This window comes from Dreissena polymorpha, chromosome 14, assembly GCF_020536995.1.
Source record: "Dreissena polymorpha isolate Duluth1 chromosome 14, UMN_Dpol_1.0, whole genome shotgun sequence".
Taxonomy (NCBI): Eukaryota; Metazoa; Mollusca; class Bivalvia; order Myida; family Dreissenidae; genus Dreissena; species Dreissena polymorpha.
Genome location: NC_068368.1, coordinates 61,770,922 through 61,786,712, shown reverse-complemented (window position 1 = coordinate 61,786,712; position 15,791 = coordinate 61,770,922). Strand labels below are relative to the sequence as shown.

General features: G+C 35.6%; 1 protein-coding gene across 1 annotated transcript in view; it reads left to right on the top strand.

Annotated features, from left to right (window-relative positions):
- Positions 1–15,031, top strand: part of LOC127856834 (hydroxyacid-oxoacid transhydrogenase, mitochondrial-like) — a 36,081-nt gene extending 21,050 nt beyond the window's left edge. Inside the window, exons 12-13 of the mRNA XM_052392980.1 lie at positions 8,415–8,572; positions 14,136–15,031. Of these exons, the coding sequence (XP_052248940.1) occupies positions 8,415–8,572; positions 14,136–14,219 (242 nt within the window). The 3' untranslated portion in view covers positions 14,220–15,031. The remainder of the gene's footprint in view (positions 1–8,414; positions 8,573–14,135) is intronic.
- Positions 15,032–15,791: the final 760 nt, after the last annotated feature.

Genomic DNA, 15,791 nt, shown 5'->3' with positions numbered 1-15,791 from the left:
CACCGAAAATGTCTATTACGTATGGAGTTGATGAATCTGACACGCTTCTGGACAGTAGTTGTGAACAGGACTCCCGAAAAGAAGAGAATAACACCCAAGTAGTTCATAATGCCCCCCGTGTAGAAGAGAATGCCCCACTAGTAGAAGAGCAGGGCTCCCGAACAGTAGAGGATGAATCAGTCACGGTATCTCGAGATAGAGATAGAAGCTGAAGATGAATTGACTGACGATACAAAGACTGATTTAGAAGTAGAAAATGAGGCTAGTTTTGATGTTAATTGTGCCACCCAAACAGACTCGGTAGGAAATGCCATTCTAAAGGAAATGAAGATGATGAATGAACGACTGTTAGATACAAAATTCCAAATGAACAATTTTCAACAGGAGACTAGATTGCAACTTTCGCAATTAAGAGATGAAATTGCAAGTGTTAAAAATAAAATCTCGTTAGCTAACCAGCAATCAACAGATAAAGTATAAACACTTAGTCAGAGTAAGGATAAACTCAGTAAAGACATGAAGAAAGCAAACGACGCACTTCAAAGAAAATTACAATTAGTGCATGATACTATAAAGAAAATAACCCCATCGACAGCGAATATGGCGGAACGGTTGGTACAAAATGAACGCAGTAAAAGAGCTACGACGGAAACACCACAATCAGAAAAAAGTAATAATAACGGAAGCGGACATTAAAGAAAAGAGAAAGAAAGTCTCCAACGGAACAAAAACACGATGAAAATACTGATATTGTGACACGACAGACATATCAGATAAAACTCTAATAATAGGTGACTCAATCCTAAGTAGAATTAACAGGTGTGGATTGAATAAAAATACACAAATTAAAACTCTACCAGGGCGGAAAATTAAAGACATTCGTTTAACACTGGATTCATGGGACATGTCAAAATACAAAACTGTGATAATATATATTGGTGGGAATGACATAACGGAAGGAGGAGACCCAAGAAAAGCATACCATGAGATAAAGCAACTGCTACATGCACTTAATGGACATAACTGCACTGTATACTTGTGCGCAGTTGCCCCAAGACGAGATGCAGATGTAGTTCCACTGAATTACAAATATGCGAAGAAACAGATGCGCAATCTATTGAACTGTATACATCCTTTATTTATGGAAACGGTAAAATGGCTCAACATTTGTATGGCAGCAATGGGATACATCTGCACGCTAGAGGCTGCAGTACCCTAGTGGCTAACATAAACAAAGCCGTAAACATCATACAACAGAAGACGAGCGGGCTACAAGATCGACAAGCTAATCATAGCGTAACCCTTCACTCTACTCAATCCGGAAGTACTGGTTACGTAAGTTATGCTCCTGGCCGAGGCAGTTCAAGAAACAGCAATTCACGTGACTATCAGTTGCAAACCGGAAGTTATAGCTTCAAAAATTACGCACCAGGACGAGGCACGAGAAATGGTTATTCACGTGACGGAAGAGGCAGTGTTCGGACGCAAACCGGCAGTTACGGCTACGGAGATCATGCACCAGGTCATGGCTTGAGGAATGGCGACTCACGTGACGGGCGGAATGACTATCCGACACAAACAGGAAGTAACGGTTTCCGAAATTACGCATCGAATCAAGGCTCAAGGAATGGCGATTCACCTGACGGTAGGGATTGCAAGAAGAATAATCTACATCCATATAAGAATAGTAGTATATATGGAAAACAACTAAGACATTGTGAGTACTGTCATTACAATAATCACTACACTAGTGAATGTAGACGATTGAGTTCGGCTCAGTAGGAACGCGTAGACAGACACAAACATGTACTGATACACAACAAATTTAAAGAAATTAACAAGGTTTGTGAACATTGTAATTTTAAAATTTGTATATGTAATGAATCCAAAATAGTGCTTAAATATGGTGATATAGACCGTGTCTTTGATGCCAGTATTTAAGTTTCTGATTACTCAGAACAATGTAATAATATGTCATGCAATAATAATGATGTTTCGTTCTCAAGCCCTATTGCAAATGAAAGATTACATTTTTGTGAGGATAAAGATGATTCAGCAGGGTCTACCTTACAATTTTCTAAAGAGGGACTTAATATCGTAAGTTTAAATGTTCAACACTTTTTGCCAAAACTTGATGAAATTAAGTACGTTTTGTTGTCTGAAAAATGTAATGTGGACGTTATTGGTTTTTGTGAAACATTTTTAAACGAAAATTTGTCTGATGTAAATTTTAATATTCCGAATTTTACATACATTCGTAAAGACAGAAGTCAAAAAGGGGGCGGAATCTTGCTTTATATAGGTAACCATGTACCATTTAAACATAGACCAGACTTAGAGCCTGATGAGATTGAATCTGTATGTAATGAGATATGCTTTAAAAACACAAAATCTTTTCTATTAAATTTTATCTTTCGTCCACCTTATGAGACGCAGAAATGGATATAAAAATTTGATGCATTACTTGATAAGTTTGAGGGTTTAAAAATTGTGTATCACATATTAGGTGATTTCAATTTTAAATACATTGCTAACAGCAAGTCATATGAATGCAAAATGTGGTCAAAAACTGTATTAAAGCATGGCCTCATGCAACTGATAAACACACCAACCAGAGTCACAGATAAATCGTCTTCAATAATTGATCATATATATACTAATCGAACAGACAGAGTAAGTACTACTTATGTCCCACAAATATCTATAAGCGACCACTATCCGGTATGCGTGACAAGGAAAATTAACTATAAAATCTCAAAACAAGACACTCACTGAATATTAGATATAGATGCTTTAAAAAGTTTGTAATATCTGATTTCCAATTTGATCTATCGATTGCGCAACTAAATTTAATTGAAACTGTTCACGATCCAAATATGTCCCTTCAATCTTAATATAGAATTTTGAATAGCGTTTTAAAAAAGCACGCCCCTTACAAGCAAAAGAGAATAAAAAGCACACATATGCCAAAATGGATAAACCAAGAAGTTATTAAAAGTATGCGCGATAGAGACCATTTCCGCAAAATTAAAGGCTGGGACAATTATAAACTGTTACGAAATAAAACTACGGCATTAATTCGCAAAAGCAAGAAAGAATATTACAACAATTCTGTTAAAAATGGTACTAATACGGCACATATTTGGAAAAATTTAAAAGTTATATCTAATAATGACAATGATCAAAACAGCGGAGTGAATTTAGCAAATAAAATTTTAGTGAACGGTGTGTATGTTGAGGGAAAAAGAAGGATCCTAATTGCCTTAAATGAGAATTTTACAAACATATCAAACATTGTTGATAAGCTGAAATTTCACGAAGAAAACTTCTTATTTAAAGCTACATCTCGACAAATCCTTAAAACAGCATGGATTTTCTATGAATTACATGACCCCTCTCGAAGTAAGTAAAATAATTGGCAATTTAAATGTTAACAAGGCTACGGGAATCGACGGGATCGGTGCAAATATTATAGAATACTGTGGAGAGCATATTGTTTTACCAATAACCTCGATAATAAATAATAGTATTCGTACAGGAATTGTCCCCGATTTGTTAAAAGAAGCGTATGTTCTACCAATATATAAAGGCTCAGACAGAGAGAACTGTAATAACTATCGTCCGATTTCAATTTTGCCAACTATATTCAAGATATTCGAAAGATATCTATCAAATGAATTTAAAGAATTCTTTCGTGTAACAAATGTGTTAAATAAACATCAGTCAGGCTTTAGAGAAAATCATTCTTGCCAAACAGCACTGTTTCGACTCATTTATGAGTGGCTAAAAGATATAGATAATGGTAATTGTATTGGTTCTGTTTTTTTAGATGAAAAAAGCTTTTGATTTAGTAGATCATGGAATTCTGTTGTACAAACTAAAATTTCATCACTTTTCAGATGGTACCTTGTCCCTTTTTCGTTCTTATCTTAGTCAAAGACAACAATGCGTTAAACTATGGACTAGTTTTTCTACCCCTCTAACTATTAAGAGTGGTGTCCCTCAAGGTTCTATTTTGGGCCCTCTCATGTTTCTAATTTATATAAATGATATTGGGTTTTTACTAAACCATCAGACATAGACTTGTATGCTGATGCCTCGACACTATATGCTACAGGGGCCAATCCTTAAGAAATTAAGACTAACTTACAAAATGATATTTATTCCATACAAAAATGGTGCGCCCTCAATAACATGATGATAAACCCTAATAAATCAAAATGCATGCTTATTGGCTCAAAACAAAAAATTAAGAATATCAACCTTAATCTAAAAATAGATAATAATGATATTGAGAATGTCACTAGCCATAATATTTTAGGACTTTATATCGACAAACATCTGCAATGGAAAGTACACATTGATAAAACATGCTCTAAAATAAGCAGTAAAATATCTCTGCTAAAAAAGATATCAAATTATCTCACTTGATATGAAGAAATTATTTCATAATTCATATATTCTAACCAATTTCGATTATTGTTGTACGATCTGGGGCAACGCTAATAAAACCAATTTAACAAAATTGAATGTTTTACAAAAACGCGCAGCAAAAGTAATTCTACAAAAGCCAAATAGAACACCATCCAAAGATTTGTTTTTACAGCTTAATTGGCTCTCATTTAATAATAGATGTAAATACCACACGGCAATCTTAATATGTAAATGTGTCAACAATCAGACTCCGGAATATTTAAATGATATTATAACTTTTTCTCAAAATCACAACTTTAACTTAAGATCTGCCACCCATAACTATATTGTTAATACCAAAGCAAATACATGTTATAAGAAACGAGCTTTTCATACCATAGCATGAATATCTGTAACAGTATACTAATTGGATTACGAATGGCATGCTCTATCGCTGCTTTTAAAAGGCAATATAAAGCACATTTATTTTCTAAACAATGATATGTCATGTTATTTTCTAATCAATGTTATTTCATGTGTGTCTGTCTTAAAGACATAATGTGTGTTATGTATAGGTGTAAGTAAATATTGTTTGAATGTTTTACTTGTTATAGACCTATTTGCGTATGTTATTTTAAGAAGGCCACATTGTAAAAAAAGTATTGATTCGTCTGCATAATATGTATAATGTGTCATTGTCTTAATGTGTAACCTTCTGTAAATAAGCTTTAATTATTATTATTAAGTAATGTGCTTCAATTTATAATATGTACTTGCCTGAAAGATTATGTTTGCTTCTTTGTCTGCATGTCGTCATTTATTTGCCAGCTCTTATAACGTATTTGCCATATACTAAGCTCGCATATTTTTGACGTTACACACAATATTGTGCTTCGACGTCAATTTCCTAATTCATGAAAACGTGTGAGTTCCTTCGTTTACTGATATTGCATTACTTGAGTGCCCCTACTCCTATCTGATTAACTTTCTAGACTCAAGAAATTTTGCACAAATTTCGAATTTTAGCTGCATTTTTTAGCTATACTCATTTACGGGAAGATACTTTATTTTGTTGTGGTATAGTGTGCTGTGGTAGGAAATCGGAGTACCCTAATTTAACCCCTTCTTGTCAGATACATGGACTAGCCACTTAGATCACATGAAAGTGATGATTGGCGTCGCACTGGAGTGCGGCGACTAGTATGTAATGCATTTGTTTACGCTCATGGGAGGAGAAGTTATTTTACGGACCAATGTATATATTTTTGTTTTAAGAATATCTTGCATAGTGGTGATTTTTTGTGTACATTTGTGTTAATAAGTACTGCATTTGTGCCTATTACATTTATTACAACATTTATTGCCAATAATGCAAAGCTAATTGTTTTAATTAATAACTGATCCACAACTGATCACAGGGGAAAGATCACAGGGACGGGGAAAATACGCGAAACTTTCTGGTTTTGCATAAAAACAAATGATGTTTTGTATAAAAACAAAACATAATCAAAATATATTTATTTTGTGGTTTTTCTAATTTGCTTATTAAGTGGAGAATCAATGTAGTACGATATTTGACGACCTATCGCGCAAGCAAGTTTATTAGAAGGCGTGGTGATACGAAAACGTACAATGTTTTAGTTTATTAATAGACATAATATAACGATCGCTATGCACAACTTCACCAAATAGCAGTACATAAGTGAATGTCAGCCGGAATAGCTCAGTTGGGAGAGCGTTAGACTGAAGTTGTTTACGCAACAGTCATCTAAAGGCCCACGGTTCGATCCTGGGTTCCGGCACGAACGAAACAGTTCGGCGGCTGCCAATTTTTTCAGTCAGGTTAATTAATATAATAAATCTTAATTTTATGTAGACGTTTTAAAATCCATTTTACTACAATTGGACATTTTTATTAAAATTAATGGACGCAACGTGGTGACAACGTTAATTAAAATTTCTTTCATCACTTAAATATCTTATAAAAATACACGTGTTTTTATATTAACATATAAATGCAAACAACACATCTATTATCCATGTATTTTTATGGTTGTCTATCATTGGCCCTAAGTACTATCCCTACCACATATAGAGCACGAAGCGCGACACGTATTATTGATTGTAACAATTAGTTCCGATAAAGGAAGCAGCCGCTTATCAAAGAGGAGCAGTGCCCCAGCAATCCGTTTCCCTAGAGTCAAGCACTCCTCGGAATTTTTTTAAGAACCACATATAGAGCGCGACACGTATTACTATCCAGATGGTATGGGCCCTTTAGCATTATCCGACCATTACGTCCATAGTTATCTTCCTTAGAATTTGAGATATTTTGAAATCCTTGTTCGAAGTCGCAAATTTTCATCCGATTGTTCCCAAACTTGCACAGTTTTTTTTTTATCACAGAGGACCCAACCAAAACTCTGTATGAGCAATATCGGACCATAAGTTCAGAATTATGTATCTTTGAATTTAAAAATAAAAGTGAAAAACTGCTTGGTTAGATGATTATGTCAACATTTTTCATCAGATTCTTTCCAAACTTACAGTGTCTTCATATCAATGAGCATTTTTACCTCATTTAAAATGAGAAACATCGGGACAATAAGTCCAGATTTTTTCTATTAAATTTGACAAAATAAACAATTTCCACTTGTTTAAAAAGATTTCACAACTTTCGTCTGAATCTTTCCAAACTTGTTAAGTGTTTTTTTATATCAGTATTACTCGAACCCTATTGAAAATGATGAATATCTATTATGATCTTTTACTGAATTTCAAAGTATTGTGAAATGCAGCATCTTTATTCAATTTACAGTTTTCATTTAATTTTTTTCTCAAACTTTTACAGTGTTTTCATATCAATGAGTACTCAAACCCTATCGTAAATGAGCAATGTAAGAATAAGTTCAGAATCATCTCCCCTTGAAATTGAGAAAACATATGAAAGAACGCTTACATGATGAAGCAGATTTGTTAAAACCTACACAGTTCTGTTCCATTAATGAAAACTGCACACGGATGTAAGTAAAAAAAGGAAACAAATGTAAATAAAATGAACTATGAAATATTTGGGGGTTACAACACAAAATCATAGGTAATGGTTATTTGGTGGTTAAAACACAACATCATAAATAATGGTTATTTGGGGGTTATAACACAAAATCATAGATAATGGTTATACCAGTATCTTTTTCTATTTTGTTTAAAATAATCGGCCAATATACTAATATTTACAGTACAAAAAAAAATCCTTCCATGTAACTTCATTAAGAGCCTTTTACACTGAAATTCCCGACGCCCTTTGATGCTTTGCATCAATACTTATCTTGTACATTAAATTTGATGAAAACCGGCAGTATTTAAATTGACTCGCATGAATAAAGCTCTCTCTGTCTGTTTTAATGAGGGGTGCAATAGATTATAAAATAACGGTTAACCTATATTTGTTACAGCTTAATTAATCGCTGAATTGCAAAACTTACAAATATTTTAGTATACTTTCAATGTCATTTATTTCGCACATGTACTGTCTTGCAGAACAAAGGTTATTTATGGCATCTTATGTTGCTCTAAAAAGCGACCATATGAGTCGCGTTCTGAGAAAACTGGGCATAATGCATGTGCGTAAAGTATCGTCTCAGATTAGCTTGTACAGTCCGCACATTCTAATTAGGACCGACACTTTCCGCTGTTATGGTATTTTTAGTTTCAAGGAAGTCCTCCCCCCCCCCCCCCTTACCGAAAATCAAGTTTAGGCTAATCTGGTACGACACTTTACGCACATGCATTATGCCCAGTTTTCTCAGAACACGACTCATATGATGTTCGTGATTTGTTAAATGTATAATAAATAATCCATCTAAAGATTTGCAGATGTGTGTTTGATTTTGTATTTAATAATAAATGTTTAATGGTAAACCGAGGTCTTTGAAATGTTCCAATCATGTCGAAAACTTCATTGATCTTTTCTCACGTCTTCTACCTTACGGTTTCATTAGGAGCTGACGTCAGCAAGGTGCGCGCAGAGGATGCCGGGAAGGTGCTTACTGACACGCTGCGCGGTCTGCTAGTCGAACTGAAAGTGCCCAACGGATTGAAGGCGCTCGGGTACGACACGGACTGCATTCCAACGATGGTGGGCGGAACTATGCCGCAGGTGAGTCATAATGACATTTGTTAAGTGTATATGGGCTGTAAGAATCCATTAGGGCATAACAACAACAAAGCACAAACAAGGGGAAAACGATTCGGAGATATGTGTTCTGTCTTATTCTTCTCAAAGTAAGACTTATTAAACGTCTTTGATAATCTTCAGCAATAGCTACTATGAACGTCATACTTTTTCTGACGCCCTTAGAGATTTCGCTCATAAAACACCAACATAGGTGCGCGTTTAATTCGGCTTTCACAAGTTTATGCTTTAATAACGATAAATGTTTGTATTGAATATTTATGCTCCCCTTCGAAGAAGAGGGGGTATATTGCTTTGCTCATGTCGGTCGGTCGGTCGGTAGGTCGGTCGGTCGGTCGGTCCGTCCACCAGGTGGTTGTCAGACGATAACTCAAGAACGCTTGGGCCTAGAATCATGAAACTTCATAGGTACATTGATCATGACTTGCAGATGACCCCTATTGATTTTGAGGTCACAAGGTCAAAGGTCAAGGTCACGGTGACCCGAAATAGTAAAATGGTTTCCGGATGATAACTCAAGAACGCATACGCCTAGGATCATGAAACTTGATGGGTAGATTGATCATGACTCGCAGATGACCCTTATTGATTTTAAGGTCACTAGGTCAAAGGTCAAGGTCACGGTGACCCGAAATAGTAAAATGGTTTCCGGATGATAACTCAAGAACGCATACTCCTAGGATCATGAAACTTCATAGGTAGATTGATCATGACTCGCAGATGACCCCTATTGATTTTGAGGTCACTAGTTCAAAGGTCAAGGTCACGGTGACCCGAAATAGTAAAATGATTTTCGGATGATAATTCAAGAACGCATATGCCTAGGATCATGAAACTTTATAGGTAGATTGATCATGACTCGCAGATGACCCCTATTGATGTTCAGGTCACTAGGTCAAAGGTCAAGGTCACAGTGACCCGAAATAGTAAAATGATTTTCGGATGATAACTCAAGAACGCATATGCCTAGGAATATGAAACTTCATAGGTAGATTGATCATGACTCGCAGATGACCCCTATTGATTTTGAGGTCACAAGGTCAAAGGTCAAGGTCACGGTGACCCGAAATAGTAAAATGATTTTCTGATGATAACTCAAGAACGCTTTTGCCTTGGATCATGACACTTCATAGGTACATTGATCGTGACTTGCAGATGACCCCTATTTATTTTTAGGTCACTAGGTCAAAGGTCAAGGTCACAGTGACAAAAGTCGTATTCACACAATGGCTGCCAGTACAACGGACAGCCCATATGGGGGGCATGCATGTTTTACAAACAGCCCTTGTTTTTTAGGATAATGTAGATGTTGAAAAGCTCAGAATTTATTTATTTATTTTTTTGGAGGGGGGGGGGGGTATATTGGAGAAACTCTGTCTTGGTCTGTTGGTCGGTCTATCCGCAGGAAATGTAAACAGTTTTTATAAAAAAAATACATTTCTTAAGCGTCCTTCTTGAATCTTGAAAATGTCACGACCATGAAGTTTCGATGTGCAAGACTTTCCAAGCAAAATGTTTCACACGTGCTGAGTTATGTGTTGTTTAATTAAGCCATTTTAATGAAAAAAGCATAAATTGTACAATGTTTTTGGAGAGAACTACTGCGGCATTTCTGAAGCGTTAAGCTGGTGTGACAAAATGTGCTCCTAAAGATATTAAATAAAAATTTGAAATATGTAATAACCATTAAGTGACAGACATTTTAACCCGTGCTGTGATCCAATAAAGGGGCGAATCTACTTTTCCCCCCTTAATTTATAAATTTATCAAAACACTGCAAATGTCTTTTCTCCGATATTTATTTTATGTAAATTATGTTAAATTGATAAAAGAAGCGAGAAAGAAGGTATACAATGTCAAACAATACTTTATTAAATCGTACTCCCCTTAATAAAAATTACCTACTTCAATGACAATTTCATTACACCACAGTCCGTAATAGGTAGTGCACAGAGTAGTAGTTCGAAGGAAGCGGCATTTAAAGGTTGTGTTTGCCTATATGTTTCACGCGTCCGACTTGGTGACGTCTCGTGCTTCAGTCATAACTTTGCCATATATTGATAGATTTTGAAATAACGTGCAACACATTTCCACCATAAGACAGCGTGTCGCGGTAAACCTCCGTCAACCTCACAGGTCAAGGTCACACAGTGAGGTCGTAAGTCCGATTTGGCCTTAAAAGAGCTTGACAATTCCCCTCTCAACTTAACAAAATGAAAAACAACATAAGACGACCTGTCGCGTGTTATATCCGTCTTCCTACTCAAAATTCATGATTACACTTAGAGGTCAAAGGTAAATTTCTACTTGACGGAAATGCAATCCATATTGGTGTAAAACTTGTCTCCCTTTAAAGATCAAAATTCAGCCATAAAATAACTTGTCCGAGGTGTAACTGTGTCATTCATTATGCTGTTTTAAAACAATTTACCACTTATGGCCACCATGAGAAGACGGCATTTATTGTGTAAAACATTCCTGCATACTTCAGATGTCAAGGTCACACTTTGAGGTTTAAGGCCAAATTTTGAAATAAAAATAACTTTATTTTCCGGTTATTTACCTTGTCATTAATCATTCTAAAAATAACTACCACGAGCTTATTGAGTGCCCCTTTAATCATCCGTCAAATTACCTCAAAGGTCAAGGTCATTTTTAGAGGTAAAACGCCGACTTTCTCCATTAATAGCTTGTTTGTGACATAAGCCACGTTTTAAGATAAAATCGGAATGATTGGGCATTCGTGTCAAATGGACACGTGTCATGCTGTTATTATAACAAATGAATATTTAAGGCGTGTTCTGAGAAAACTGTGCATAATGCATGTGCGTAGAGTGTCGTCCCATACTAGCCTGTGCAGTCCGCACAGGCTAATCAGGGACGACACTTTCCGCTTAATTGGATTTTTGCTAAGAAGATACTTCATTTAAACGAAAAATGTTATAAAAGCGGAAAGCGTCGTCCCTGATTAGCATGTGCGGTTACACAGGCTAATCTGGGACGACACTTAACGCACATGCATTATGCCCAGTTTTCTCAGAATACGACTAATTTTATCAAGCATTTTTAAAAGCGAAACGAGACATATAATCAGCGATTTTTTCCTTCTTTATAAAATACCGGTAAACGGCACTTTCCCAAGTACGAAAAAACTACAAATTTCCCAATTGCTGTCCCAAAAATTCCCAATTTAAGGTTAAAAAAAAAAAATTGTGAAAAATGCAACATTTTGTTAGTTTCCCTATGCAGCTCTATGGTTTGAACCTAGGTAAATATAATATTGACAGCTTGAAAACACTTAGTTATCAATTTTAAAGTATTTGGAATCATAAAATTAAATTCACCAATTTCCCAATTTGAGGGTTTCACGACTCGATTTTTCCCGATTTTCAGGTTTTCACGACTCAATTTTTCCCAATTGGACCGGTACGGGTACTTTTCCCAATTGGACAAACAAAATCGCTGTATAAGTTAAGCTACCATTTAATGAATCCCCTTTGAAAGATAATCATATGTTTGAAATTATTGTATCGTAATTCCCGTCGAGATACCCCTTTAAGTCATGAGTAATGTGCCCTTAAATTTATTTAGTCATTTGTTAGGCAGAATCATGAAATTTGTTAATTTTGCGGTGTGAAATTCTTGTATATTTCTCGAGCGATCAAATCGATGCTTGAAATATGACTAACGCATGACATTAAGATGTTCAAACCACAATTTTATTGTTCAGTGCTTCACCTCAATCATAAGAATGTTTGTTGAAATTAACTAAATATGTAATTTAAAATGATCAACACAATTTTAATACCCGTCCCATTAATATGCTATAGAGCAATGTTTATTGTGGAAGCTGCATACAACCGTGTAAAGCGATTGTCGATCACCTGTAGTAACTCATGTTTGTCCTAGTGATCTGGAAACTTTAAAAGTGATACTACGAATAGTGTAGAGTACATATGACTAAAACATAATGTTTTTGAAAAGAATATTTTGTACGTTATTAGGTAAACGAAGACACGCTGGCATCATCGAGCATTTTAGAAATGCAAGATTGTCACCAAGATTGCCGCAAAAGCAAGAATATATAAAATAATATATACTTTGTGCTGAAAATGAACAAGAACATCGATATTTTCGTAAAGACTTTTCTATAAATTACGATGGTTGTATTTGTGTTTCATTATTATTATTATTATTATTTTAATATTATCTCTTTAAAACCGTTGACATAACGAACATCTTCCAATCGAAAGTGGCTTTCGCCGACATTTTGACCGTATATATTAAAGTATAGTATTCATTCCCCCCCCCCCCCGCCCCCCTCACCCCCTCTTCGGCACGGAGCCATATGTGTACACAACGTAAATTCATCATCAAAGTGGTATGCCTACCTCAACTGTTCTTACATCCTCGTATATTTAAATGAGGACGAACGTATATTACTATTGTATCGAATGCCAAACTCCGAGAATGTAAACGCCCAACTAAGACTAGTATTGGTGAAAACAAGCTTGTATATTAAGATGCTGCGTGTCATTAAGATATTAAATATTACTCAGTAATATAGATCGATAAAGGTAAAACTTGAGTAAGACATCTTCAACGAACCAAATGCCTGTAAATATTATAACCATCGGGTAATAATCAGTTAAAAAGTTTAGGTATACATTTGTTTGTAGGTTTGTGACTTCGATTGTTTAGCTGTATGATATGTGTCACAGCATTTCATTATAACTCAACACCTTTTTTAACCATAGTCCTTTTAGAACGGATTTATATGTGCGGTAAACCTTTTTTGCAATCACGTTATCTTTAAGAAGTAAAACTGCTCCGGGCGCAACTTCTAGAATTGTTTATGTTTACTAAATTTATCATATACCTAATTTGGGGAAACACATTACCGTTCCATAAGGGTAGTTGGATTCAACACATTTATGCAGCAGTGACCAACATATAATATTGGAATAACATATATAATATTGGAATACTCATGGTCAAAATGGCAGCGAACGTCGCCAGTTTTGTTACTAAAACACGTCATCTACGTTAGCGCGATCACATTCGTTAAACGGGAGTTAAGGTGGATATCCTAAAAGGTATGTCTCATGATGGCGGCACAGTAGAGTTCACGTTCACATGACCTTTCCCGGAGCCAATCAAATTGTTGCCTTCAGAAACTTATGGTATAAACCATACAAAATCTACGCAAAAATGCCCACGAATGTTGGCGGACCAATAACCCCCAAATACACCTCCCTATTTATTGGTATCCACATGAAAGTTAACTGCACGTTAATCATTCAAATGGGGCAGTGGGGAAAACATAAACCTTCTATCTATGCTGTGCTACAAGCAATTTCAGTGGACGCAGCGAGACCGATATTCTTATTGTTTCTAGGAAGGTCATGTGAACATGACTTATTTGACAATGTCCTTAAATGCTCACAACATTTGGATATGAGTGTAATAGAATTCGTTCGGATATGCTGTAAATATAATTAATTTTTTTGGCTTCCGTTTATTGCAGCATCGCCTTATCAAGCTGTCTCCACGTGACGTCAACGAGGAACAGATGCACGAACTCTTCGCCAAATCTATGACTATTTACTGACCACGTGTTAACAACTATTTATTGACCACGTGACAAAATACTATTTTCCGACCACGTGTCAACAACTATTTGCTTACATCTTAACACAATTCTATTTACTGACCACGTGTCAACAACTATTTACTGACCACGCGTCAATGACTAGTAACTACCAACGTGGCAAATGATTTTTTACTGACCACGTACAAAAAACTATTTACTGACCACGTTGAACAACGTTTCACTTAGCACGTGTGCCGACACGACTACTCAATGACCACGTGTCAACAGCTAGTTACTTACCACGTGTCACACGACTATTTTCTGACCACGTGTCTTACGACTATTTAATGACCACATGTGACATAGCCATTTAATAATCACGCCTTACATTATCATGTAGCAAGTATCGACGCACATATATCACGTGTTTCCGCCAAAAAACGCACGTGACAAAACAGAAGGAAAGAGAAATAACTGAGCCCGAAGACAAAGTCATAGGCGGAAATGGTTCGACAAACAAATCATTACATTTAAATGCATCATTTTGATCTACGCGTAATTTAGATTTACTTTCAATTTAAGAAAACGCAAATCGTGTACTTGAATGCATGTATATCAAGGAGGATTCGGTTGAATGGCTGGTTTGATTAAACAGTATTTTAGTCATGTGCTTTTGTGAAATGTTTTTTATATATGAATTACAAAGACGATATTGTCGTCCATTGTTAGTTCATGTGTGTTTGTTAGGTGTCTGTATTCTGTTATATGTGTTTATGCATATACAAGTATTCCGATATACTTTCGGACATTCACATAAATATCGAACCTTGGGCGGCGTTACTATTTATTTGAACACCTACCCCACTACATATGTTTAGTTCATGTACTGTACCCGCACGAATGCTACCATGTATCGTTTAGTATATAGAGTGCACGTGTACGAACAAGAAAGTCCTGTCGCTGACCGTGCTTGAAGAAAGATGCCGCCTAGAAGCATCGATAAGGGCCTACACAAATGGGTCAGGGGGCTGTTTTATAAACGATCGTACGACAATTTTAACTATCTTAATAAGAAGACGAACTAGTTCGTTATGCTCGTCAAAGATATACGGCCTTGAGATGCCAATGTAATTAATTAATTACTGAATTAATTATGTTATCTTGAGTATTCAATTGTTATAAATAATGAATATAATTATGAATATAACCATTTATTTTCCGACCCTTTGCCGCCGGAGGCTTAGACAATTTTGAGAATAAGGCCATATAATGGTGCATCTTGAAGTATGGCGACCATCAATTAGAAATCCTTTCGTTGAAATAGTTAAAGTATTTTTATGAAAATAAGGCCATAAAACACAAGCATATAGTGATATTGAAAAGTAAATCAGCCCAAGTAATTAAAATTTACACTGAAATAAATTCAAACACAAATCAAATTCAAGCCCCACATCATTAAAGCGGTCGCCAGACAACTCGCCCCAAAGCTAACTCGACCCAAGACAATGCCCCAAAATTATATAGTATGGATTTTGGTGCTAGTTAAGTTTCATATAAGTGACATAAACCATACATTAATAACGTAATATA